At 55.4% G+C, this 27,576-nt stretch overlaps 1 protein-coding gene across 3 annotated transcripts in view; it reads right to left on the bottom strand.

Annotated features, from left to right (window-relative positions):
* The window catches only part of VSTM2B (V-set and transmembrane domain containing 2B), a 38,685-nt gene extending 11,802 nt beyond the window's left edge, over positions 1 to 26,883 (bottom strand). Inside the window, exons 1-5 of one of the 3 annotated variants that reach the window (XM_009435193.5) lie at positions 26,775 to 26,883; positions 25,767 to 26,369; positions 25,041 to 25,225; positions 23,988 to 24,017; positions 22,160 to 22,631 (exon numbers count right to left, since the gene is read on the bottom strand). In XM_009435193.5, the coding sequence (XP_009433468.4) occupies positions 22,160 to 22,631; positions 23,988 to 24,017; positions 25,041 to 25,225; positions 25,767 to 25,848 (769 nt within the window). In that variant the 5' untranslated portion in view covers positions 25,849 to 26,369; positions 26,775 to 26,883. The other 2 variants (XM_054674187.2, XM_054674188.2) reach the window with 2 other exon arrangements.
* Between the last annotated feature and the right edge of the window lie 693 nt (positions 26,884 to 27,576).

Below are 27,576 nucleotides of genomic sequence, written 5' to 3'. Positions count from 1 at the left end.
GGCAGGGGAAAAGCAGCAGACTGGAACTGCAGTGATGGCTGCCACCCTTCCCCCTGGGAGCTTAGCCATCTTAGGCAGCAGGCAGCCTCAGTGATGACAGCTGCCCCTCTCCCCGGAACTCAGTAGTCTTAGGCAGTCTCTAGCTGAGTGGCGTGCTTGGGACCCAAGGCCCTGGTGGCATGGGCTCATGAGGGAGATCCCCTTACCCACGGGTTGCACAGATCTGTGGAAATAGCATGGTTTCCTGGGTAAGGTAGCATGATCACTCACTGCCTCCCTTGGCTGGTGGTAGGTGCTTCCCTTGCCCCATGTGGCTCCCAGGTGGGCCACCGCACCACCCTGCTTTTCCTCACTCTCATGGGTCTTGCCAATGAAGTCAGTACCAGTGAGAGAACCTGGATACCCTAGTTGCCTGTGCAGGATTCCTCAACCACTTATTTTGAGACATCCCTGGATCTTCGGCAAAAGAAGGACCTAGGATTTGCAATATTTTACTACCTGATTCATCAGACATATAAACAATCTAGGTTTCCCAAATGAATCGGGGCAGACCAAGGAAGACTGGCTTCCAGGCTGACCCTGAGTAAGTGGGGTCTGTACATCAGCAATGGTTCAGAGCTCAGGAGTCTTGCAGCCCTGTGTCCACCTGCTCCCCAGGCATTGCCTCCTTTTCCAAATGTCACACAAGACCCACAGAAGTGAAGGATGTTGCCCAGGATCACATTGTCTGTTCCAATGTCTAGCACTTGGCCTCTGCTGTCCATTGCTGTCCAGAATGACAGGTCCCAGGCCCAAATTGACCCTACAAGGCAAGGCCCAGAGGGTACGTTCTGCTTAGCTGAGGTAGGATCTCATTCCCATCCCTGTAGCCTCTTTTTTTACATGGCGTGGAGACATCTGTGTTCCTGGGGGCTGTGTGCTGAGCGGGCTGGCTGGCATGCAGGCTGATGCATTGACTGGATGCTAATGGTTTCTTTATCTATTCCCTCCTGTCCTAAGGAGTACCAGGAATAGCGCTGGAGCATGCACAAGTTTATTTGTCTTGATTAAGGTGCAAAATCAGGCTGCTTGAGAGGTGAGGGAAGCCCTCTGATGGAACAGTAGCTGATTCATTCCTTATATTAAGCAAGTATCATCATTTTGCTAATCACTCTTCTTAAAGGAATCAAAGCTTCTTTGGCTCAAGATTAAGATATCAATTAAGATATTAATTTTTATCATTCAGATAGTGAGCAGGATAAGAGACACGCTGGAGCCATTTGAAAGAGACCCTCAAAGAACACAACAGGCATCTCTACTTCCCCCTGCCCCCCACCCCACCATAAGCACACTAAAGGTGCCAGCCCAGCAGCTTGTCTGGGAAATTCCTCATTTCAATTTATCAAGCAAAAGCAGAATTCCAAATCCCTGCCAGAAAGCAATATGGCAGCTCTCAAGCCATTTCATGCCTTGTGCTAAAAGTAAAGGTGAAAGTTCCTCCAGGCCATCGTCTGACCCAAGCTCTGCCCAAGCCTGTGAGTTAGCTTCCTGGAGAGTGGGGAGAAGGGTTGGGAATACCCATATGGGCTGGGACTTCCATAGGCATGGAGTATCTGTTTCTATGCTGTGGAACAGAGTGCAGAGGGGCCACTCCTACCCTGTGGGCATTGGGATCACAGTAGGGGGCTCCCAGCTTACCAGCCTGCACAGCTCACCAGGGCAGCCACTGCTGCCCATGTTTCTAGAAGTATGGATGGCTTCCCTCTGCCTTTGGGGTAATATGGGCCCCAGCTTTAGTCTGTGGCCCTTGTTTTCTGGCTGTGGCTTAGAAGAGAGCTGCAGCCCTCTCCGCTGGGGCTGAGATCCTTTGGGCCTGGCCAGGTCCCTTGCCCCTGCAAACCTGCTGGTGGCCTGGGAGCTGCATCTGGGGTCAGGGGTTTGCAAACAGTGCTGTTTTTTTTTTTTTTTTTTCAGGTTTGAGAAGAGTAAGTAAAATGAAGACACATTTGAGGTCTGGCTCTACACACAAAAATGGACAACAGGCTGGTCTGGCTCTTGCAGTCTGGCTAAGTGGAGGCTCATTTCATAGGCTGACGCTGTAATGCTTCTGTCTTTCACTTGCTTTGTCCAGTATTGCATAGAATATTCACACACTGAGTACAGGCAGCCACTAGAGAAGAGCTAGTTCAAGGGAAGACATTGTCATCTTCAGACAAAGCCATTCCAACAGCAAGCTTGGATATTCTACCATGAGGACAACCATGGAGGTCTCACAGACAGATCCCTCCTCTGTGTCAAGCAGATCAAGGCCACTCATGTCTGTTCTGCATTTTGTGCTGTCATAGCACATTGATTGATTGACTGATTGATTGACAGGGGCTCATTCTGTCACCCAGGCTGGAGTACAGTGGTGCAATCATAGCTCACTGCAGCCAACTCCCAGGCTCAAGTGATTCTCCTGCCTCAGCCTCCTGAGTAGCTGGGACTACAGGCACATGCCACCATGCCCAGATAATTTTAAAATTTTTTGGTAATAATGGAATCTTGCTATGTTGCCCAGGCTGCTCTTCAAATCCTGGCCTCAAGTGATCCTCCCGCCTTGGCCTCCCAAAGTGTTGGGATTATAGGTGAGAACCACCACTCCTGGCTTATAACAGATCTTTAGTCAGAACAAGGGCTTCTTGGCTAGAAAGGTTAGAGAGCCAAGCTGAGGGTCCTGGATAGGAGCCCCTCAGCTCTGATGTTCAAGCCTATTTCTAGTCTCTTTTGCTGTCATCTGAGAATGAAACAAGAAGGCTGCCCCCAAGGGGCAACCATGGCCTTAATGGGCTGGACTTGAACATCCATTTAGCCATGGGGATGGCTGTCTGCCTGGGGCAGCTGGGAGCAGACCTGCTCTTCCCGATTCCCCATCACCTGCCCTGGGGCCCGCTCAGGAGTGCAGCAGAAGGCCATGCCCCAGCTGAAGGAGGAGCCTCCATCTCCGAGCTTCCTGGGGCCAGTGTACAATGAATTTCTCTGGGTTTGCAGGGGCTTGTGGAGTGAGAGTAGGAGAGGGCATCTAGTAGCCATCCTGGCTACAGTCAAACCCCATCCTTTTCCCTGTGGGGAGACATATATGGTCCAGATGCCAAGGCCAGGGTCAGGGCCAGCACTGAGGCCAGCGTCAGGGGTCTACTGGGGTAGCATTGGGGCCAGCATCAGGGGTCTCCTGGGGCAGCATTGGGGCCAGTGTCTGGGGTCTCCTAGAGCAGCCTTGGGGCCAGCATCAGGGTTCTCCTGGGGCAGCACTGGAGCCAGCGTCAGGGGCCTCCTGGGGCAGTACTGGAGCCAGCGTCAGGGACCTCCTGGGGCAGCACTGGGGGCAGCGTTGGGGCTCTCCCAGGGCAATGTTGAGGCAGCACTGGGGGAAGTATCAGGTTCTCCTGGGGCAGCACTGGGGCCAGTGCTAGAGCTCCCCTGGGGCAGCATGGGTGCAGCATTGGGGGCAGCGTCGGGACTCCCCCAGAGACTGGCCTTTCACTTTTCTTATTTCCCTGCCTGCCCCACTCCCTGATTTCCTGGTTACAAAATGCTGTCTTCTACAGAGCCCAGGGACAAGGTAAAGGCACCAAGTGGCCACCTGAGGGCTGTCTGATTTGCAGAAGGGTCTAGTTTGGTGCACACAGAGTCTTACAAATTGTAAATTATAATCCGGCATGTAAAAATTGGGAGACTTCTACATAAAAGCAGAGATTCAGGTATTTCCTAGAAAGGCCCCAGAATCAGCAATCCCAGGCCTGCTTTTCCACCAAGCTACAGGACACTGGGGTGGGCGGGGGCCGGCTGCTCTTCCCAGCAGAAATCCTTCCCCTCATCCCTCCCTGCTAGCCACCAGCCTGGGCCCAGGGTGAGCTGCCAGTCCTGCCCCAGCCTCCTGCGCAGTTGGGCCCCTTTTGCTCAGCCAACCTGGCCCTTTGTGGGTGCCTGAATTTGCACTCTATGTGCCAGGCCTGGCGCAGGACCCAGGAGGCCTGGCATGCATCCTATCTTTGTCCCTGTGCAGTTGTGTGGCCAGACACACCCCTTCCTTCATGTAGGGGGCTGGCTGTCCTAGCTCCCACATTCCCGGCTTCCTGATGGGGCTCCTGAGCCTGCCCCACCCTGGGAGCATCTGGCGGGATCTCCCAGGCCCTGCTGAGAACCTGGCTTCCAGCTCTCCCCTGGACGCAGCACTGGCCCAGCCCGCTGCAGGGTGAGAACCTCTGCCACCTTGCAAGGAGGCTGCCTCCCTTGTTGATGTTTTATTAAAAGCCTCTTCATGGATATTTATTCAAAGGCAGTCAGCGAGGAATAATTGAACACTAACGGAGTTTGGGTAGAATTAGTTTCTGCCATAAAATTAATGTGTACTGTAAGTGGGGCAGAAGCGAGGGGCCACTGATGCAGTTGGGCTTTAAAGGAAATCGAGATATTTTAAAGAAAAGTCCAGTGTGGGGTGCGGACCTTTGAGAGCAGACAAGACGTGCACAGGTCCTCCTGCCTTGTCCCTCGCTTCCAGGCCCTGGGTAGTCAGCTCCTGGGTTTGCAGACAAGCTGTCCTCCTAGGGGTGACGTCATATCCCTTGGTGATGATGCCCAGATGGCTGCCTCCGTGTCCAGGACGTGCAAGGAGCCTGAGTACTCCTGGGCAAATGTGGCTGGACTGCCTGTTCCCTGCCTGTTTTAGCCATTCCCTGCTGTGCCCTCTCTCCCCTGCTGCAGCCCCAGTTCAGGCCTCCACTATGCCCAATGACAGCAGTGGCCCCTACAGCATTCTCCTGCCTTCATAACCACTCCATCCTTCAGATGCACCTGGACACTCTCCCTGAGAAGCAGAACCTTTGATGACTGCCCTCTGCCCACAGGAGAAAGAGCCACTGCCTGAGTGCCACAGTTGGGGTTTGTCCGTAATTCCCCATCCCCCCACTTCAATCTGACCATTCGCCTGCTGCAGCCATGTGCTCTGGTTCCCTACAAGCATATCCAGGCTGACCCCGCAGAACGACTGGCCCCCTACTTTGCTTTGTCTAGATGCTGCCTCCTCCAGGCAGCCTTCCCTGAGCACCCAAACACAGAGAGCTTGGCACAAACGTCTGTGCTGTTTGTTTAGGTGCCCCTTGCCTCTGCCTTCTTCTCTTCTGCTACCCCCAAGTGCCTTCCTTACATGTCCTACCTCTCTGGTCGTGGAGGAAGCCCATGCGTCAGAGGGCTGGCCTAGGGCCTCCCTCTCTCCTCAGCCCCCAGCAAGCAGCCCCACCCAAAGCCAGGACATGGCAATTGCCTGGTGTTGCAACTGATGACCTCTAGTCAAGAGCAGATGGCAGGGACCAGACCAGTCAAGCAGACAGAACCCAGCACCTTTCGGATAATAAGGCAAAGGTTGCCAGCACTTATTAGGGCCAGGTACTGCAGCAAGCATGTGACCTACGTTAAATTCAGTCCTTGTAATGGCAGGAGTTACTTTTACCCCTATTTTATAGTTGGGGAAACTGAGGTCCAGGGAGATGAAGTGATTTGCCCCAGGCCTGGGGTTGCCAGGTAAAAAACAGGACACTCCATTGAATTTGAATTGCAGAAAAACAATGGATACTTTTTAGTACAAGTATGTCCCAAATATTGCATGGAACATACTTACATTCATAAGATGTTACTGGTGGTTTATCTGAAATTCAAATTTAACGGGGTGTCCTATATTTTTATTTGCTAAATCTGGCAGCCCAACCAAGGCCACACTGAGATAAACAGCAGGGCTGGGACTTGCACCCAGGCAGTCTGGCCCCTGTGTATACCTAACCACTGCCACACACACCACCTCTCGGGCCCAAAGAGCTGGAACTCTCCTTCCCCATGAATGCCTCAGCCTGACCCTGGCCCCTGACTACTTGCAAGGGAAGGAGAATGGGGGATGAGATTTTTCCCTGAATGTTAACATTCATGGTGGCTTTTTAATGTGGCCAACTTTGCTGCCACCTCCTCTCCAGTTTTCCACCTCTTTTGAGATAACATCTTGCCCCCAATGGCCCTTTAATGATGTCACTTAATGTGAATGGTAAACAGGCCTTTTCTCTGTGGTCGGGCAGCTGCTGTCAGAGGGGGCCGCAGGCGGCCCAACTGCAGTGAGCACCGGGGTGGGGGGGGGGGCGCTCCCCAGCCGGGACGGCGAGGCTGCCTCCCTCAGCGTGGGGCCCATTCCTCACCTGAGGGGCCCCTGCCCCATCTGGATTGCTAACCTTTGAGGCTGTGGGCTGCTAAAAGGCACACAATTCTCAGTGCCAGCAGCTGCACTCGGCCCCTGCAAGAGAATTTTCCCCTTTATCCCTCTCAGCAGCCTTGGGAGGTAGAAACCACTTTCCCCTTTCATAGGTGAGGCCCAGAGAGGTTGGGTGACTTGACTAAGGTCACACAGTGGGTAGGTGGTAGAAGGTTATCTCCAGTGACTCCTTGGTACCTACGAATGAGTCCAAGTTCCTTAGCCAGCTGGAAGCCCTTTCACCCAGTGGACAGTGCTGCCTTGCCTGTCTCCACACTCCTTTGAGTGTCTTGAGCTCCAGGTAAATGGGGCTCCTGCGCTGGGGGCTGCATGTACCCAGGCTCTCCTGAATTCAGGCCTTTGCTCAGTCTGTTCCCTTTGCTAGATTCCCTTCCTGTTCCTCTCTGGCTCTTTCGAGCTCACCCATCTTCTCTGGCCCATCTCAGAGGCCCCCACAAGTTGACTCCAACACAGCTCTGAATCTATCTACTTCCTGCCCCTGCCATTACCCCACACCCAGCCTGCCCTGGCACTCCAACCGTCCCCCTCACTGCATCAGCTCTCACCTGGGTGGGGGCAGCAGCTCCTGACTGGCCTCCCTGCATCCACTGAGCCCCCGCAAGCCAGTCACCGATAGCCCAGCACTCTAACGTGGCTGCCCAGAGTGCCGTTTTTCTTTTCTTTTCTTTTCTTTCTTTTTTCAACTTTTATTTTAGAATCAGGGGGTACATGTGCAGGTTGGTTCTACCAAAAAGACACCTGCACCTGTATGTTCATCATAGCACTCATGACTCACAACAGCAAACACATGGAACCAACCCAGATGCCCATCAACAGTGGGCTGGATAAAGAAAATGTGATGCATACATACCATGGAATACTATGCAGCCATAAAAAAGAACCAAACCATGTCCTTTGCAGAAACAGAGTGCTCTTTTCTTTTCTTTTTTTGAGATGGAGTTTCACTCTTGTCACCCAGGCTGGCGTGCAATGGCATGATTTTGGCTCACTGCAACCTCCACCTCCCAGGTTCAAGTCATTCTCCTGCCTCAGCCTCCTGAGTAGCTGGGGTTACAGGCATGCGCCAGCACACCCAGCTAACTTTTGTATTTTTAGTAGAGACGGGGTTTCACCCTGTTGGCCAGGCTGGTCTCGAACTCCTGACCTCAGGTGATCTAACTGCCTCAGCCTCCCAAAGTGCTGGGATTGCAGGTGTGAGCCACCGTGCCCGACCCAGAGTACTCTTTTCACATGCAAAGCACAATTTCCTCCTGCTCCCCAGGTTCCCAGGAGTCTCTGTCTCAGGCTGAAGACCTAACTCTTCTCGCCTGGCTACCTTTCTCCCCGCACCCCTGCCTGCCTCCCAGTGCCATCATGAATCCACCCTGCCAACCCCCGGAGACCTCCCATTCACTCATTTCCGTCCTCCTCAGACCATGGGTCTCCTTCAGACATTGGGCCCTCGCTGATCCAGTCTGGAGGCTCCCTTTGTCCTATAGGCTCCAAGGCAAGTTCCATTTCTTCGGGGCTGTATGTGGATGGCCGTAGTGTGTTACCGTCTGACCCCTGTCTTCTCTGCTAGCGGGTGTGCCTGAGAGAGTGGAGACCATGGCTGTTTCAGCTGCATATGTCCTCATTACCCAGCACACTGCCGGAACCCTGACAGGCTCACAAAATGTTTGTTGAATGCACGAATGAAAGTCTTTCTTAGACATCCCAGCTGGTCTAACCATCCATAATGCACCAGACATGGGCCAGGTCCTTCAAAGGTGGCCTTGCATTTTTAACCTTCAGATACAAGCTGGGGCTGAGAGGCCCGTCTTGAGTTCCCTCTGGGGAGCCCAGGGCTGCAAGAGTGACCTTGACCTCACCTTCCAGCTTCCCAACACTGCCAGTACACATGTCTTTGTCTAACTTTTTCTCAAGATAATTTCACAAATTCACCTTCATTTTCCTTTTATTCCAATTTGTTCATTAAAAACTTTTCATTCTATTATGCCACATTCAGTTTTATAAGCCACTTCAAATTCTTCCCTTAGAAGGCAGCATATATATGAAAACTATCTGTATATTTAATATAAAGTGCATATATATATTTAATATAATGTGCATATATATATGTAGGTATATATATATACACACAGGAGAACTATATAAGCTGCTTTTAAATCTTTTAAAGCAGTAGAACCCTATTTTCAACTAATGGCTGCATGGAACCCCAATATGTAAAACCATTAGAAGCAGAATGGCTCTGGTTGAAGTTGGGGTGGGGCTCCTGGGGTTCTAAGGAGCACAGTTTGGGAATCACTCACCCTAGGCTCTCTAAGAGCCCCTTCCAGATCTGAAACTCTCGGACTTCGGAATGCTGGAGCACTGGTGTGCCCATTATGTAGATGGCAGAGCTGGGGGACCTGTCCATATTTTGAAAGAGAGGAGCCTGCCCCTCCTTGAAGTCTCCTATACTAGCCCTATTTAAACCCCAGTTGTCTGGGGGTACCTCACCTCCACGCTACAATCTTCCCAACCTTGGAGCCAGGGTGTACCTTGGATCTCCTGGGTCAGGCAAATAGTGGGTAGTCAATTAATGACTGCTCAAGGAAGGCTGCTCACTGTATGGGTCCAGGCTTCAGCTCCTTGTCCTGCACAGTGGAAATGGGCCTGGGGTCATGCAAGGGCAGGGATGGTGCAGCATGGCCTGAGGTCCGGGAGGAGGCTGTAGGTCCCTCCAGCCAGCACATGCAGGACCTAACAGCAGCCCTTTCCCATTACAATCCGCCTTTGGGTTCCACCTCAGTGACACCTGGATATTTCTTTCTGTTTCACAGTGAGGACTTTTCTTTAGAAACACAATTTAACCAAAAGGTTAACATATTTTAATTGCCCAGGGATAGTGCTCTGAAAATTCTATAACATGTGCTCATTAAATGAAATTAGCACAGAGGAGCTGCCTGGGATATGTCACACATTAAAATATGACTCTGTAGAATAGAATGCATTATGAATTATTGCCTGGTGTATTTTTGTTACATTAGTCTTTAATGTGAATAGAGTTATTTATCTGCCCACCTGGAGATGAGATTTCTTAAATGCCTGAAAAAACATATCTACATTAATTTGTACGTGGACAAGAATCAGCAAATCTGGGCCAGGCTGCATCCACCAGAGAACCCAGTGCCCAGCAGAGGGAGGAGGTCCGCTGCTCCTGTCCCTGAAGGCTGAGGGGTTAGGGGAGCCGGAAGCAGGCTGGGATTGGCTGTGTCCACTCACTCTGCCCTTCCCCTCTGTCTATGTTCAGTGGCCTAGGGACTGCAGGCAGAAGCATGGAATGGCATGGAATTCTGGGCCCTACCACCACTTGGAGACTTTTTTCCTATGGCCTCCTTCCTGGAAGACATGAGTGTGCAGTATTCAGTTGCTGGAAACTCCAACCTTAGGCATGCCTGCAATCCCAATCCCACCCATCCTGCAAGCCTCAACTTGTATCCCAAATCTACCCATCTTTTCATCCATGTTTTACCTATTTACCCATTTCTCCTACTTTCTACTCTCCATTCACCCATCCACCCACTTATATCTTCTTTCCACCTATCCGTCAGCTATTTATTTTTCCACTCATTCCCAATCTACTCATCCATCCATCCATCCATCCATTCATTCTCCCATCCATTCACCCATCTATCCATCCACTCATCATCCCTGCACCCACCCATTCATTCTCCCATCCATCTACCTATCTACCCATCTACCCATCCACTCATCTTCCTTCTACCCACCCATTCTCCCAACCATCAACCCATCTACCCATCATTCTTTTATCCATCCATTAATTCTCCCATCCATCCACCCATTCACACATTGATTCACCCTTCTTCTTACCCACCCATTCGTTCTCCCATCCATCCACCCATTCACACATTAATTCATCCTTCTTCTTACCCACCTATTCATTCTCTCATCCATCCACCCATCTACCCATCCACTCATCATCCTTGTATCTATGCATTCATTCTCCCATCCATTCACCCATCTATCCATCTACTTATCATTCTTCTACCCATCCACTCATTCTCCAGTCCATCCACCCATCTACCCATCTACTCATCATCCTTCTGCCCACCCATTCATTCTCCCATCCATTCACCCATCTACCATCTACTCATCATCCTTCTACCCATCCATTCGTTCTCCCATCCACTCACCTATCTACCATCTACTCACCATCCTTCTACCTACCCATTCATTCTCCCATCCATCAACCCATCTACCCATCCACTCATCATCCTTGTATCCATCCATTCATTCTCCCATCCACCCACCCATCTACCCATCCACTCGTCATCCTTGTATCCATTCATTCATTCTCCCATCTGCCCACCCATCTACCCATCCACTCATTCTCCTTCTACCCATCCATTCATTCTCCCACTCATTCACCCATTCATTTATCCTTCCTTCCACCCATCCAATAATTCTCCCACCATCCACCCATCTACCTATTCACTCATCCTTCCTTCTACCCATCCACCCAACTACCCATCAACTTATCATCCTTCTACCCACCCATTTATTCTCCCTTCTATGTACCCATCTACCCATCCACTCATTTTCTGTCTACCCATCCATTTATTATCCCATCCATTTATTATTCCATCCATTCATTATCCCATCCATTCATCCTTCCTTCCACCCATCTATTAATTCTCCAATTCATCCACTCATCCACTCATTCTTCCTTCTACCCATCCATTCATTCTTCCATCATCCACCCATCTATTCATCCTTCCTCCCATTCATCCCCCATCCATTCACACATCCTTCCCTTCACTCACCCACCAGCTACTTGTTTTTATCACCCCATTCAGACATCCATCAACCCATCCATCCAATGAGTCCAAGCCCCATCATCTCTTGACTGGATCACTGCCGCCAAAGTGGTCTTCCCCATCTATCAAATTCATCCCACCTCTCCAATCTCCACACTGCAACCAGAGTGACCACTTCTGAAGGCATCATGCCCTAGCCACTCAAACCCCATCCCACTGCCCTTAGGATAAAGTCAAAGCTTCCTGATCTCTTCAAAAGGCCTTACAGTTTGACCCTGTTTGACCAGTAAACTCTAACCTTGACTTAATTTCCCCTTTGCTTCCCCATCTTGCTTTCTCTGCACCCACCACAGTAAGCTTCTGTGAGGCCTTTGCATTTCCCCAGATCCCTCTTGCCACAGGACCTTTGCACATGTGAGTCCCTCTTCCTGGAAAGCTCTACCTTCTTTCTTTACCTGGCCAACTCTTAACTGTCTTCCTGATTATGGCTCAAATGTCACTTTCTTGGTGACCCTTCCCTGACTGGGTCAAATCTCCCTATTTTAGCTCCCATAGCCCATGGGCCTCTCCTTTAGAGTACCAGCCATGGCTGCTAATTTCCACTTGCTATGTGACTATTTGATCAATATCTGTCTCTTCCTCTGTCACTTTCTCAGGACCTCATTAGTCTTAATCACATTATGCCCTTAGTGACTAGAAAAGTTCCTGCACATAAAAAAATGCTCCATGGACATTTGCTGGATGAATGATTGAATGAATGAATGAACTAGTACCAAGTCCAATGAATATAGGACAGTGGGGAAACAGCAGTGAGAATGAACCAGGCCTGCTGTCCGTGGGCATCAGTCTGGATGGGGCACTCAGCCAGGTGTTGACTGCAGGACAGGGAAAGAACTGCTGGGAGCCCTGAGGCAGCAGCAAGGCACATCTAGGTGCTCAGAATGAAAGAAACTCCTTTGGCTACAGGATCAGGAAGTCTTCTCCCAACTACCAGCCCACCCTGGCCCCACCTTTCTGAGTTCTTCCCAACTACTAGTCCATCCTGGTAGCCCACCATTTCTGAGCCCCTCTTGTGCCTGAGCTGAGCCCTGGGTTCATCCTCCTGCATGGCCACCATAACTAGACCATGAGCTCCTCCCTGGGGCAGGGGCTAGGTCTGCCTGATGCTCTGGGTAGCTCCCTGCCCCTTGGCCTGAGCCAGACCAGATACAGCAGACCAGGAATCCCCACCCCCCACTCGGACTGAGCCTGATGTGATGTCAGCTCCCCCTTCCATGGGTTTATTAAAGATCTTTCCTTTGGGCCAAGCGGCATTTGTATGAGAATCAATTGTAATAAAAGTCACTCTAAGGGGACTGACATTGCAGCTGGGCTTTCCTGGCTTAAAGAAAACTGTGCCTTCCTCCCTGAGGGCAGCTGATGGACAGCAGGCCAGGGTCAGCAGAGGGAAGGCTCTCTGTCTCTAGAGCTATATGATTACAGGTGGGTGGGCCTTCAGCAGGAGTCTGCAGTGGGCTGTCTGTGCTGGGAGGGAGGCAGGCTCACATGGGCGTGAGGGGTGGAGACAGGCAGGAGGGGTCCTGGCTTCCTGGCCTGGCCTGCAGCCTGCTTACACTCCCAGCACATCCCAGAGGTGGTATCTCTGTCCTGCATTCTTCTCACTAGCCTCGGTGCCAAGTGGCACCTTTATTAGCAATCTCTGGGCACAGTGAGCCACAGAAAGGGAAGCTGGGGTGGATGTGAACATGAAAAGCAAAATGCAGGAACGCAAGTGGAAGAACCAGCACACGTCCTGAGCCTGTAACGGTGGCGTGAGTCCCCAAAAGGCCCATCCCTGTGGGGCACTCCCTGACATAGGTGGCTGTCACTCTCTCTCTCACTCTATCTCTGTAAAGGCCCCAGGGATGGGGATTCCGGGCACCTCCTCTCAGTCTAGACCTACCCCAGGAGGCTCTCTGGCTATATGACATGGTGAGAGAGCTTTCTACCTTCTCCCCACTTCTCCCCTGGAGACACAGCTGTCCAGTGCTGCAAACACCAGCCTCTCCTCTGAGCTTCTCCTTGCCACCCGAAAGGCCCTACCCCCTCACATCACAGTGCCCGTGCCACTGGCAGCAGCCTGTATGACAAAGAAGCACGACCAGGCATGACATGGAGCAGCTTTCCCCAGGAGCCCTGTTAGCACAGCCAGGACTCGGCACATGGGCAAACCTGGGGGTTTAATTTGCTGATGGACCACACGACACCATGATGAAGCTGTCCTTGTTCACCAAGGAGCTCATGACTCATGGCAAACAACCCCAACCAGACTAGGATGAGGATGTGGCACCATCCCCATCTTTCTACCTTCCCCCCTTGAAATGGTGCAGCCAGAGAACGTACAAAAACAGCAACTCTCCGAGCCATTTGCAATCTGATGGCTCTTTCTGTTTCTGAGTTCCATCAGCCCCATCACTGAGATGGTTTGGACGTTCATCCCCTCCAACCTTATGTTGAAATGTGACCCCCAGTGTTGGAGGTGGGTCCCGGTGGGAGGTAACTGGGTCATGGGAGTGGATCCCCCACGAATGGCCTGGTGCCCTCCTCATGGTAATGAGATAATGGGTGAGTTCCTACTCTGTTACTTCACATGACAGCTGGTTGTTTAAAGAGCCTGGCACATCCTCCCTCTCTCTCTCTCTTGCTTCCTCTCTCACCATGTGACACGTCTAGTTCCCCGCCTTGAGTTAAAGTGCCTTGAAGCCTCACCAGAAGCCAAGTAGATGCTGGTGCCTTGCTCGCACAGCCTGCAGAACTGTGAGCCAAATAAACCTCTTTTCTCTATAAATGACCAGACTCAGGTATTCCCTGATAGCAATGCAAAATGGACGAATACAATCACAATTAGCTCCATCATGCTCACAGCATGTGCAGGAGGGAGGGCGGTCTCATGAAGGAAGTCTCAGATCGGAGCACCCTGTCCAGCTTAGTAAGCGATCCTGGATGGTTAACACCATTCCCATGAATAACGCTGGTTACCAAAGCCAACATCCACTGAGTGTATTCTAGGTGTCAGGCCCTGTGCTAAGCTAACATCTTTCCATGGATTATCCCCCCCGATCCTGCCAACCACTCTCTGGCATAGGAATCGGTGTCGTGCTGATGATAACAGATGATGGAACTCGCACACAGAGAGTGGGAAGTGATGGACTCAAGATTCCAATCAAATGGTTGGATGTATCTGGAAAACAAGCATAATACTTAGGGTATGAAGGGCAGGAGTGAGAAGCACATGCTGTGACTTTTGCAGGGCCAGAGCCCTGTAATGGCCCAGAAATGGGGCAAATTTGTTGGCATTGAAATCCTGGCTTACCTGTGAGCCAGCAGGCTGAACAGTGAGGAACATTTGAAATGTCAGGAGAGAATGCAATGGTTGGAAGTGGTGGTGAGTGTAACTTCCTCCGGAACCATGTTCAGTCTCCCTCGGGTGATGCTTTGGTTATCCCACCAGCATGGGCAGCTGTGGGGAGGACTGATCTGCCTAGGTAATTTTCCTGGCCTCGGTCTCTAGCGGGCATCGGGTGCTCAGCTGGGACTTTTAGGGGGTGCTCTGTCCCTCTCAGTGGCCCTTCTGGCAAGCTGGTTACTTCTGAGCTGGATGGAGCAGGGCCCATGGGTGCAGGAGACTAGGTGGGTGCGGGAGAGTAGGTGGGTGTGGGGGCGGGTGGTTGTGGGGAAAAGCTTCCGAAATGTCCACTTTGGCTCCTTATTTCATGCCAACGCCAGGACCCCTCAACATTCCTCTTGAACTGCAAGAACCAGAGCTAACTGAAGCCTGTCCAAAGTAGCTTTGATATTTTAGCCCAGAGAGCAGTAACGACAGAACAGAACAACCAATAACTTCCAGAAACAGGATTGCTGGCAGGGACAGGCATCGCACAAGGTCTGTCTCTCAAGGGCCGTCCTGTGGAAGATGCAGGCAGGAGAAGGGGCCTGGGCTATGCTCATACTTTGCGGTCACCGAGGGTGCTGCTGTCTGCAAGCAGCACCCCCAGCCACCTCCACCGCTGGCTGTTTAACAGCAGCTACACCCTAACCCATAGCAGGCCAGACTGGATCCTCCATCTTGGTATTTATAGCGCATCTTCCCTGAGAGCACCAAAGCCACTGACAAGCAGGCTAATTTCCCTAGAAGCACCACCCCAGGGAAGGAGGTGTGTCATTCTTCATCAGGAATAGTCAGGAATCAAGAGTTACAGGGGCTGAGCCTGTTGACTTCCCATCTCAAACTTCCCTGCAGCCCTTATGTAAGGCAAAGTGAAACCTTCTCACCACTCTGGATACAAGTTTACAAGAGATGCCTGGTGATAGTCAGCAAAGCATGGGGGAATAAAAAAGATAATGCTTTTATTTTTCTCCTGTGCTGCAAAAATGTCTTAAAACCATGCTGGCATCTCCCAGAAAGCTCAGGGGTTTAGACCACAGCCAAGGCCTTGCTCTGTCCACACAGAGCAGAACTAATCAATATCATATTACAAAAGCACTTGACCTCATTTATCCCCACGGATGCTTGGGGAATCCTTAATATTCAGAGCTTTAAGGATATGCACCTGGCGTGTTTAATGAGCAGCTCCTTGTTGGGGGGTTAGTTCCCGGTGACATTTAACAAGGCTGGATTCCAGCTCTTTTCTTGGGGGCTGCCACTCCAGCTGGGCAGAGAGTGTGGGCTCTGGCTATGAGCACAGAGAGAGCGCTCTGTCTTCTGAGGGATGGACTGAAGCAGGAGGCATTAGGGAGAACTGCGGGAAGGAGGAAAGCCGGTGAGAGGAGAGCGTGGCACATAGTAAGTGCTCAGTAAAAGGCAAATGTTATTATTTATCATTATTATAATCCAAGAGCAGCTGTTTTTATCCTGAATTTAGGGTCTTGCTGATGCTGAGAGGATGGTTGCCCAGTGAGCTGACTGATACACAAAGGCCATTCCATTTGGTGTGGACTTCTCCAACCGTGGGAAGGAGAGAGGGGGCATCTGAAAGCTTTCCAAGGTCTGACCTAATTGGGAGGACTTCAGCCTCAGGTGCTTCTTTCAAGCTGTAAGTCACACACCACCTACAGGAAGCCTCTCCTGATTGCCTCAGCTGGATTAGTGCTGGCACAGCACAGACTGCTTTGTCCTGGAATTACCTGGGTGCCCTGGCTCCTCTAAGTTTGGGTCCACGCTGCCATCTCTGGTTCCCCCTCATGGCAAGCGTGGGGCTGGGCCCAGCAGGCTCCCAGTGACTGGCTGCTGGGGGAGAGGATGCCATGTCACTGATAATGGCGTAAGATTGCTGCTGTTAGGGATGAAGCAGGCATTGCTTGCCAGCTGTGAGGCTCAGCCATTTCCTTTATGAAATCCTTTAATTTTCTTTTTCAGGATGCTCAGAGAGCCTCGCCCTCTCTTCTCTGGGACATCCCTTGCCAGATTTGTTTTCTTCTTAATTATAATTCTCATGTCACATCAGAGCTTGGGGGAAGAGTGGACTGTTCATTTAAGGTGAGGGCCTTTGGGTCCTTGTGGGTCTGGGGAGATGGGAAAACCAGATGGCTGCCTCAATGGCTTGCTCAGGGCCCACAGGTCCTGGGCCTGCTGGTACTGCTGGTGACTCTGCTGCATTGCGATTCTCCTGGGTCACGTGTGTGCCATTCCTTCAGCTCTGTCACCACCGGGGCATGGGTCGAGATGTAGTGACTGTCTCCACCTTGCCCACGGCCCCCTTTGGTCATGGTTTACGGTTGCCATGGCGACATCCAAGGATGCTCCCCTTTGATGGCTCCCAGCAGCCACAGCCTCTCTACACCCATCATACCCATGGCCTTGGCTGTCTTTCTCTCATTATTAATTGAAATATTGAGAGCCAGTTCTCCGTGTGGGCACCCAGCGGCAGCTTGCCACATCCAGCCGGCTCTCTGTGGGGGCCATGGTGCCTTTCCTTGGAGCCAGAGCCCTGAGGCTAATTAGAGGTTCACACGCCACTGCTCTGATCCCAAGGTCCCTGCAGAGGGGAACCTCTGGCCAACACACCAGCCATTCAGTTGCAAACTGGATTCTTTTGAGGCCGCGCTAGACTTCACTGCGGTGCCTTTTCCATTTAGAAGTGTTAGTCTGGAAGATACTCTGTTTGGTCTCTCTCTCTCTTTTCTAGAAATGGCAACCAGCAACAAAGTGTTCACGAAAAATGGGTCAGCATTCAGATTAATTAGGAGCCAGATTTATGAACACAGCTAAGACTGGGCCCGGCCTCCTGCGCCTGCTCTGCTCTGCTAATCCAGTCCAAGTTTATTTTTAAGCACAAATACCAAAATGTCTCTTGACAAATGAGACGTGAAATGAATGAGTTTTTGCACATCAACTTTTAGTGCAAATATGTATTTGGGTGTATTAGGTACACATGCGGCATGGGAAGGGCTTTCTTGCCTGGCTGTGCAGTAGCTAACGGATGAGGGCTGGAGGAAGTCCCCCCTCTCTCCTTCGTGGCATTACCAAAGTGGCTCACTTAAAAAATAGGGACTTTTTTTCTGACTTCCTTCCAGGAATGATCGCTTAATGGGGGACTATTTGGGGAGATGTACTGGGACCGCCCCTGCAGTTGCCAATCTGAAATGGCCAGTGTCCCGAGCCTCTTTCTTTTCTTTTCTTTCTTTCTTTTTTTTTTTTTTTGAGACAGAGTTTCACTCTTGTTGCCCAGGCTGGAGTGCAATGGCGCGATCTCGGCTCACTTCAAACTCCGCCTCCCAGGTTCAAGTCATTATCCTGCCTCAGCCTCTCAAGTATCTGGGATTACAGGTGCCTGCCACCACACCCAGCTAATTTTTTTGTGTTTTTAGTAGAGACAGGATCTCGTCATGTTGGCCAGGCTGGTCTCAAACTTCTGTCCTCAGGTGATCCACCCGCCTCGGCCTTCCAAAGTGCTGGGATTACAGGCGTGAGCCACTGTGCCCAGCACGTGAGCCACTGTGCCTGGCCCTGAGCCTCTTCGGTGCCCCCAGGTCCTCAGCCCACCCTTCTCCACTCTGCTGTGAGCCTCTGAGGGCTGACCTCTACAGCCTGCACCACCTGGGTGCCCCTGCCCTCAGGTTCCAGGAGGGTTTGGCCAAAGGGAGGCCCAGACAGGGAATGGAGGGCAGGAGGAGAGTGAGATCCTTGCTGGGTGTCTGTGGGTTGGCTGTGTGCCTCCCCTCCTACTCTCTGGGTGCTACCAGCTGCCCCCAGACCTTTAGGCTAGGTCTGCTGATGGCTCCCACTGATGCCAGCCCTGGGGACCTGCACCAATCCTTTGTTGGCTGCCCTAATCCTGTCCACACCTTGATACCTACGCTCTTTCCATCCCCCCCGGTGACCCTGTTTGAATGTTCCATGTGCCTCTGCCAGCACCCTGGTTGATATCCTCTGCAAACACTCTTGACTATTAACCAAGAGGCAGCGGTCCTTTCTGGACCCCTCCCCATCAAGCTGCCTAGAATTGCGTGGCTGGGAGGCCAGGCCCAAGGTCGTCTGCCCCGAGCTCCCTCTGCAGCTCAGGCTGCTGTGGTTCTGAGCAAAGCAGCTGGCTTGCTGCCTCTCAGGGCGCTCAGCAGGACCTGGTGCCAGCAGCTGAGCTCGGGGCACTGGCTGGTGATGCAGCCCTACAGAAAGGTTACTAATGCCCATCCTCCAAAACACAGTCTGCAGGCTTCACATTGACAGCACACAGCCTGCGTGGCCTTGGGTGACCGGGGTGAGGTGGGACACAAGACTGAGCATGGTTCCCTCCTTGGCATCAAGGCTGTTTGGATGTGTTTGTGAATGACAGGTCTGCCATCCATTTTCCGTGCCCAGAGTGGGACATAGAGTGCCTGGAGTGGAACCACTCTTATGAGAGCTTCACCTGGAGAGTGAGGGACACAGGTTTTCTGACCTTCCAGCTGAAGGCCCACCTTCCGGGCACCCCAAAGGAGACTTGGAGAGAGACTGGAGGTTCTTTCTGAGATGTGTCTACACAGTTCCTGGCCAGTTCAGGAGCTGGCAAGGGTTAGGGGGTGACAGAGACCTCAGAGGCCACTGTACTTCTATCCCAGGGGTGCTGCTGTCAGCCCCGCTGGGATCCAGGCAAGCCGTGCTTTCTAGATGGCAGTGGACATCAGCCCCTCCAGGGAAGGCAGAGTGACCCACATGGGCATTAACATATGGCCCCGTGGCTGGTGGGTGCCCAAGGTCCTATCTGCTGGGATGGCACTGGGCACTGTGCCATCAGCATTGAGTTGACCTGAGGACCTCCATATCTTCTGGGAAGAAGGGCACTGACTGGCCCACCTTCCCTGGATGAGATGTCCTGGAGCATTTTCACTCTCTCATTCAGCCTCCATGGCCAGCACCGAGACTGGAGATCAGACTGGCTATGGCAGGCAGTCAGGTCATCTGTGGCTGGGCCTGGGACTCAGGCTGAAGGCCAAGGGAAGAGGGAGATTCAAGCAGGAGTGCGCTTATGACCTTGGTCTCATTATCATTTTGTGAGCACAACCAAGTTCACTCTCAAAGATCTCTTTCACATGGTCTTGACCGGTCTTTAACCAACTGCTGGTTCCACTTGGCATTCAAGGCCCTCCATAGCCTGGCTTCCAACTGCCAACCTTTTAGCTTTATCTGCCCATCCCCTCCTCTCCAGCTAGTGCAGCTAATGACCAGGGTGATAATAATGAACATATATGTGCAGCAATTTCCATACCAAGCTCCCTCTGAGGTCAGAGAGATTATCCTGTTCATTTTACAGATGACTCAGAGATGGTAAGTCACTTGCCTAAAATCACACAGCCAGTAAGTGGTGGAGGCACAACCTACATCTGAACTTCTGCCTTTCAAATCCTCCAGGAATATCCTAGAGGTACATCCCAGCCTGTAATGCACACATTTCCTTGCTGGGGCCCAAGGGGAGGGGGAAGAAGGATGTTCTCTTCACCAACAAGCATCAGTTAAGCCAATGGCTCTGTAAGTCAATAGGAACTCTCCCTGAGCACTGCCTGTATGCTGAATAGAGATGGCTAACTAAGAGATGAGGCCCGAAAGCAGCCGCCACACCAAGGACTACATTTCCCAGCGGGCCCTACATCCATGTTGGACCATGTGACTGAGTTCTGGCCGATGGAAGAGGGTAGAAGTAATATTTACCACTTCTAGACCTAGCCCTTAAAAAACGCCTTGCCATTTTTCTAAACCAGCTTTTCTCTGAGAGAGTTAAGCGCTGCCAGAATGATTTGAGTGGCTATTTTCTCAGTCTCCCAAGAATGATACATATTTAGGGCCGTCCTAAATGCATATGAAACAAGTTGATTCATTATACACAATGCATGCCTGAGAGCATTAGGGCTTCATTCTCTTAGGGCAGTGAGCTGACAAGGGCTGCTTCTGTCTCTCCTCACTGGTCTGCTGGCTCTATGTCATGCCCAGAGTGACTTTGGAAGCCTCCTGCTGAGGCTGGTACTCTCAGCCTGGGTCCCTGGATGACTGCATGGAACAGAGCCGCCACATGCCCTGGGGCACTCCAGGGCAGGACTTGATACGAACGAGGAATATTAAATTTGAATTGTGTCAAGCCACTGGCCTTTTGGGGTTTATTTGTCACAGCACCTAGTGATATCTTAGTGCAGAGGGTGGAAAGTTCCCAGCTGGGCTGTGGAGGCTCTCTGCAGGTCCCTACCTTCCCCAATAGCCTGAGGGACAGTCTTGTGGGGCCCTGTGTGGCATCCAAGAGGGATGAGGCCTTTGGATCAAGCCAATAGCCTGAGACGCACTGAGGCGGCTGCTACAGTGGGTAGAGCTAAATGAGAAACAGAACTGAACTGATGTGCCAGGCAGACTGCAGGCTCAACTGTCGGAGGGCTTGAGAGTTAGCCAGGGAGGCAGGATGAGATGGTGACACTAAGGACATGAAGACCTGCCCCAGCGGATTCTGCAGGTAGTCCAGGAGCCTGCAGGAAGACCACCCTTTGAGAACTACCACTGTAGGGGTGTGACAATGTGCTCCGTCACATCTAGGAAGTTTCACATGCACCTGTACCCAAAGCCAGGCTCCCAGGGCCATGTGGCCAGGAGAGATGGTCCCTGTGGGACTCTGCATCAAACAAGACTGAGGAGAGGGGCTGAGGGAGGGAGCAACCTGCTCACAGTCAGGCACTGGGGTGGGCTCTGAGGCCCAGCTTGGAGCAGGGGGAGAGAGTGGGGGATGCCTTGGGAGGAGGGGCACACTGGGCAAGCCTTTCTACCCCCCACCGCCTCCACCCCTGCCTCTGCCAATGGCTTCTACCGCCCCAGAGCTGCCTACCAGGGGGTAGTCAAGCCATCATTTTCTCCTCCTTCTGCCTTCTCACATCCCGCCCCCCACCCCCAATCCCTTCTCCCAGCCTCTCAGCTCCCTAAGAAAGCAAGCCTTCCCCTCTGGGTGCCTTCCTAACAGTGGCTTAGGGCTCAGTCCTTACTGCCCCCACCCCAAAGCCAAAGGGAGAGGATCTGCGATTTACAGCAGAGTGCAGAACTGGTGCCTAGGGCCATCCTGCATTTAGCCAAAGAGGGCGTAGGTTACACAGCCAGGCCCCTCCACGCCCTTGGACAAAGTCTGTTCAATCGAGCACACAAAATAGAAACCAACGCAACTCAAGTTTTAACCGCCTCCCGCTCTCCACCAGGTGCCAGTGCCCCCATCTGGGGATAGCTCATTTCCACCACCGGTGCTGGCTGAGTACTGGCCCCTTGCCACCATCGGAGCTCAGCCCTCAGGGTCCAGTTCTCCAAACCCAAAAGAGGTCGCCTCCCCACACTACAGCCTCCAGCGTACCCTGAGGTAGCTGGCAGGGCAGCCCCCTCCTCCATTCATAAATGCACATCAGAAATGCTTCCAGAGGCCAGGAGTAAAGACAGAGAAACCGCGGGAAGAGGGCCCTAGGGGAGGGCGCTCCCGACCTAACTAGGAAGGAGTATGCATATGCAAATGCGCCCAGGGGGCGGGTCCTGGGTCCGGAGCCCCCCGGGGCGTCCCGGCGCAGCCCTAGCCCTGCGCCATCCCCGCGCGTGCGCCCCCTCTCCGGGAGCCCTTACCCGAGCCGTGCCTCTGGCGCAGCAGGACCGCCTGTCCCGATGGCGGCGACGCTGACGAGGCAGCAGCAGCTGCCGCGACTGTGGTGGTGGGCGTGTGGGCCGCGGAGGCTGCCGCGGCCTCGGGGACTGCGGGATCGATGGCGGCGGGAGGGCTCCCGGGCGGCGGGCTCTTGTCGCCGCGGCCGGGCTCGGAGGTGGTACGGCTCGCGGCGCCCGCGTTGTTGGCGTTGGCGGCGCTGGCTGGGCCGTGGCGACGCGGGCCGCTGCTCTGAATGTGGGACACGGCCTCGGCGGCCTGCATGTTGGGCGGCGCGAAGCGCGAGAGCACGCGCAGCAGCGCCTGGGCCTTGTGCTCCTGCGTGTCGTCGTCGCTGTAGTCCGACACGCGGCACTCGTACACGCCCTCGTCCTGCAGCCGCACGGCAGACAGCCGAAGCCGGTGTGAGATGTCATTGCCCTGGACGCGTACGGTCTGCAAGAGAGCAGGGTTAGAGGCCGGGCTGGGCAGCTCCCAAACCTGCTCTTCTGGCCACCCTAGCCGTCGCGCCCCCTCATCCGCGCACCCCAACACTTCCCGGATCCTGGTTTGCCCACCATCACGATCCGGCTTCCCTTTCACCCGCTCTACCCCGTGGCATAGGGCTTCCAACTCTGCGTGGACGCCGGGCAGCCAGCTCTTTGGACTGTGTCCCCACGTCCCCATCACGTTAACCAAACGCCCGCCTTGCATCTGCCCCGCCCATACAAACCAACACTGCTTGTCTTCCCGTAGCTGGCGCTTCAGAAGGGCAGAGTCCACCTCTCCTTCCTCCCTCCTGCCCCTTCAGGAAACCCCAGGCTGGATTCCTTGTTCCTTAACTGCCCCACGTCTTTCCCGCCCCGACGCGCTCCAACCGACAGTCCCGCCCCAGCCGGCCCTCCTCACCTCCCGGAGCACGGAGGGCCTGCCTGAATCGCTTCCTAAGGAAAGCCACCCTGTCACCGGATACCGCCCTTTACGGCTAACACTCTGCTTTCTTAAGAAGGCAAGCAACGCTGAGGCTGCTGCCTGGCTCCCTGGCCACCTGCTACCAACCCGCCTTTCCGCGGGATCTCCAGAAGCCCCCCAGCGAAGTGCTCCTCCCCTGCGCCCCGGTGGGGACTTCGGGAAGTACTGCTCTATGGCTCTCAACAAACACCCAGGGAGCCCTCACCTCTGAACCGAGCCCCCGAGGAGGCTTCGTCATCTCCAGGCCTTTCTACGCTCCAGCTGGGAAGCTTGGGCGCATCTCCTCCCAGAGTTAGCAACCCCATGACCCGGGCCCCTCGCAGCCTGGCACAACCACCCCCTACCCCGTCCCCTGCAAGCCTGCAACACCCCGCACCCAGACCCGCAATCCAGGCGGAGGATAAAGGGTTGCAGCGGAGGGCGCAGAGCAGATGCTCAGGGCGGGGCAGAGGGGGCGGGAAGCTGGCGCCACGGTCGCGGCGAGGGCGAGCAGCCGCGCGCTCCCGGTGCTAGGAGGAATGCCCGCAGAGCGGAGGCTGGCAGGCGCGAGAGGGCCTAAGCGCGCAGTCCGGACCAAGGGGAGTTTTACAGGTCAGCGCCGAGCCGAATTAGGGGACTCAAGCCTTGGACCCTTGATTTACACAAAAGAGAACCCGACCCTGCAACCGGCGACAGATGGCGCCCGGACACGCCGAGCAGCCACCAATGCAAGGCTGCGATCGCTGCCCTACTTGCGCGGCCCCACATGCGCGGCCGCCGCGGCTTGCTAAGGGAGGGAGCTGCGGGACCCGAGGCGGCCAGAAGGGGTCTCCCGCGGCCCGCGCTGGGCTCCACACTTACGCTGATTTTAGTTGCATCCTTATTTGTTACCTAAAATGCAAAGAGGGAGAGAGAGAGACGTGAGGCTCGCGGCCTTCTGGCTAGGGGAACTCGGATCCGCCTTTAGGCAAGGGCACCCTCCTCCGGCAGGCTAGGACCGAAACCGCCCGGGGGATGGGGGTTGAGGGCACAAAGGACGTCCGGCTCTCCAGGAGTTTCCCAGGAGGAAGCGGGCTTTGGAGCTAGCATGGTGCCTGACCAACGGGTGGCTGCCCTGGTGCACACCTGCCGGCTGAACTGGGGAGACTGGATGGACACCAGCGTGGGAAGGAAAGCCCCTCTCCTTCCCTCTGGGCATCCTTAGGCCCTGCCGCGTGGCTCAAAATCCTCCCCCAGCTCACTGGGAGCCGTGAAGAACTGGAGGGAGGGCCGCTGTGTCTGAACAGGACCCAGCGGGAGGCTCAGTGGGAGTAACTCTGGGTGGGACCCTGGGAGAATGTAGGTGTGTGTGTAGGTGTGTGTGCACGCGTGCACACTAGAGTGTGTAAGAGAGTGTGGGTTTTGAGGCAGACAGGCAGCGTGGGCCCGTTTTCGGCCACAGAGAAGTGGCCCCTCTGTGCCCCTGAGGGCTGGAGGTCCTGCCGGCTTTCCGGTACTCGGTTTTCTGGTGGCCTCTGGAACGCAGCCGTGGGAGCCCTGGGGTCCTCAAAGTGGCAGAGGGCGGGGAGAGTCAGATAGGACCAAGGGGGCTTCCTTCACTACCCAGCACCCATCAGAGGGCCGCAGCCAGCGAGCACGAGCAAGCGACCTGGCTGAGGTGTGGCTCTTTAGGGGCTGGGCGTGAATGGAGTTCTGGGAGGTGGCGGGAACAGCGATGCTGTCAAAATAATTGACAGGTTTGGGGGTAACCACTGCTGACTTTGAAGATGCTTTGGGATGCGAAGGTGGAAGATGGGCTGCGCCACAGGGCGGCGCCCTGCGCGAGTGAAGCCCGCTGCTTCCCTCCGCGGGTTAGCCTTCGCCGCCCCGGGCGCGAGCCGGGCGCGCGCCGGTACCGCGTGGGCGGCGGGTTACCTTGCTCCGGGCGCCTGGCACGCTGAGCGCCAGCTCGTGCAGCAGTTCCCGGGGTGGCTCCTTGAGGTACCACCACTGAATCTCCAGCGAATACGAGGTGGCTCCGCTGGCCCGGAACGCGCAGGGCATTTCGATGTCGTCTCCCTCCCGTACTGTCACATCTTTGGGGACTTCTGTGAATGTAGCTGGGGGTGGGGAGAGAGAGGCGTGACCAGCTGTAGGTCGGGGGCCTGGGGCAACCCAAAGCGAGGCAATCGGTCTCTGGCTCGCTGGCCTTGTGCCCCCCACCCCGCAGCTGCTCCCTGGCGCACGGCCGGAGGGGCTAGCAAAGTTCGGGGAAGCGGCTGCAGGGCCGAGGCAGGGACCGGCCATCGGCTGCCTACTGCTTCCCTCCGGATGGGGCGGGGCGGCAGGGGCGACTCGTGCTTCTCCCCCGCCCCTGGCCGCACCGCCAGAGCCTGGCTGGGGCGCGCCAACTCCCGCTCCCCGCAGGCATCCTTTCCGCAGCCGGGGCCCCGGCGGGACTGGGAACGACTCGGGCGCGGCGCTGCTGCTGCGGCGACCCTTCGCCGCTCGCCTCCCCCTACCCCTCCGGGCCCGGGCTGCACAGCGGGATTGCTGGAGACCGCGAAGCTTCCGGGTTCGTTCTCTTTCTTCTTCTTCTCGGTGGCGGCCCCAGCAAAGACCCCCCCGAGCCCACCGCGGCAGCAAAGTTCCCGCGCTCACCGTCGGCCACGAAGAGCAGCAGGGCATGCAGCAGCAGAGGCGGCAGGTATCCGAGGGCACCGAGCCGGTTCCGCTGTTCCATCTCCCGCGGGGGGCGCGGTGGCGGCGGGGGCCCGGGAGCGGAGAGGCGGCGGCCGCGTGGGCTCGGATCGGCTCCGGCTCGGGCTAGGACGCCTCCGAGCCTGCCATGGCCCCGCGCGGCGCCCCCTCCCCTGGCCGCCGGCGGCCGCCAATCAGCCCCGCTCCCTCGCCCGCTTGCCCGGTGCGGCTCCGGCGGGGGGCGCTGCGCGGGGTGTGCAGGAGACGCGGTCCCACCGGGAGGCTGCTGGCGATCGGTCAGTGCCTCTCTCTGTCTGGTCGTCCACAGGACGGTGGGGATCCGCGGTTCAGTCTCTGCCCGGCGGGCCGGGCAGGGGCTGGGCCGCGCCGGGACCCATCCCTGGCCGAGGGAGTGCGTGCCACGGAGCCGCGAGCTTCTGCCTCCCTGTCTCCTTCTGGTTCTGCTCCCGACTGCCACCTCCTTCGGCTCCCGCCGCCGCCCCCGCCGGTTCCTCCGCGGCTCTTTCCGCAGGGCGAGTGGGCGCTCAGCCGCGGCGCGCAGACCTGGCGTCCGACCCAGCGCAGCGCGGGGAGAGCGGGTCCGGCGTGGCGGACCCGGAGCCGGAGAGAGGCGGGGAGAGGGGGAGGGGAGGGGAAGGGAGGGGGCGGTCAGTGGCTGGGCGCCAAGCCGCCTCCACCGCTGCATCGCCCCCGCCCTCCCCTCTCCTGCCACAGCCCGCCCCGCCCCCGCCCCAGAGCGCGCCCCCTCTCTCCTCGGGGGTCGCTCGGAGGGACCACCGTCTTTCTGGTTGGAGTACAGCCCCGCCCCGCACCCGCTTGGGTTGGGAGTCCTCCCACCCAAACTCTCCCTGGCTTCTTCCCAGTCTCCACGGCTCCAGACGGCCGCTCATCCCTGCTCCCCGTGTGTCCCTCGGTCCTCTCTGCAGCTCCCAGCCCTCAACTCCTTACCCCAGTTTGGGCAACCAGCTGCCCCGCTGTTTGGCCCAGGCCTGGGCCATGGTGGGTGGGTGGGCGCCCGGGGCCGCGAGAAGGGCGGAACGCTGTGCCCAGCCGGAGACTACGCTGGGTGGCGGCGGCAGCGCCGGGAGTCTGCAGTGCGCGAGGGAGAAGTGAGCGCACAGCGCCCAGCGAGCAGGTGCCTGCGGCGCGGAGAGCGCACACGCTAGCCAGCCCGCAGCGGCCGTGAGTGACGGCAGGGGCGGCGGGGGTGGGGTGGGGAGCGCCGGGCACGACTCAGGGCCCGGGAGGTTTCCGGGAGGGGGCGGGGTTCCTGCCCCTGGATCGCGGGTCCCTGCGTCTCCACGCGCTCTTCGCCGGTCGTGGCCCCTTCTTTGCCCGGTGCAAAGCGAGATGCCGAGGCGGCAGGAAGCCGGAACCCATCCCCCGCCTGCTCTGGCGTACTCGGCATCCCGGTACCTCCCCCAGCCTTCACCCGGAGCCTGCTCCCTCCCCAGCCATCTGAGGGAGCGCGGTCTGGTCCCCGAAGGCAAATGCGGGGTGGACATGTGGTTCGGACACAGCGCGTAGTCATAGTCATAGGGGCGAGTCATAGTCATAGGGGCGAGTCCTAAGGCTCGCCTTGGGTCTCTCCTCTCTCCTTCCGCGGGGAGTCCCCAACTAGTGCATTTCGGCACCTCTGCCCCTACCCCGCCCCTACGCCTCAGCTCTGACCTCAGGTTGGGGTGGGGCAGCCCGGTGGATTCACGTGCCTGCTTCCCCGGCTACCAGCCTCCCGGAGGCGCAGCCAGAG

This window comes from Pan troglodytes, chromosome 20, assembly GCF_028858775.2.
Source record: "Pan troglodytes isolate AG18354 chromosome 20, NHGRI_mPanTro3-v2.0_pri, whole genome shotgun sequence".
Classification (NCBI taxonomy): domain Eukaryota; kingdom Metazoa; phylum Chordata; class Mammalia; order Primates; family Hominidae; genus Pan; species Pan troglodytes.
Note: the sequence above shows the minus strand (reverse complement) of the source record. Positions and strands in the feature narration are given on the sequence as shown.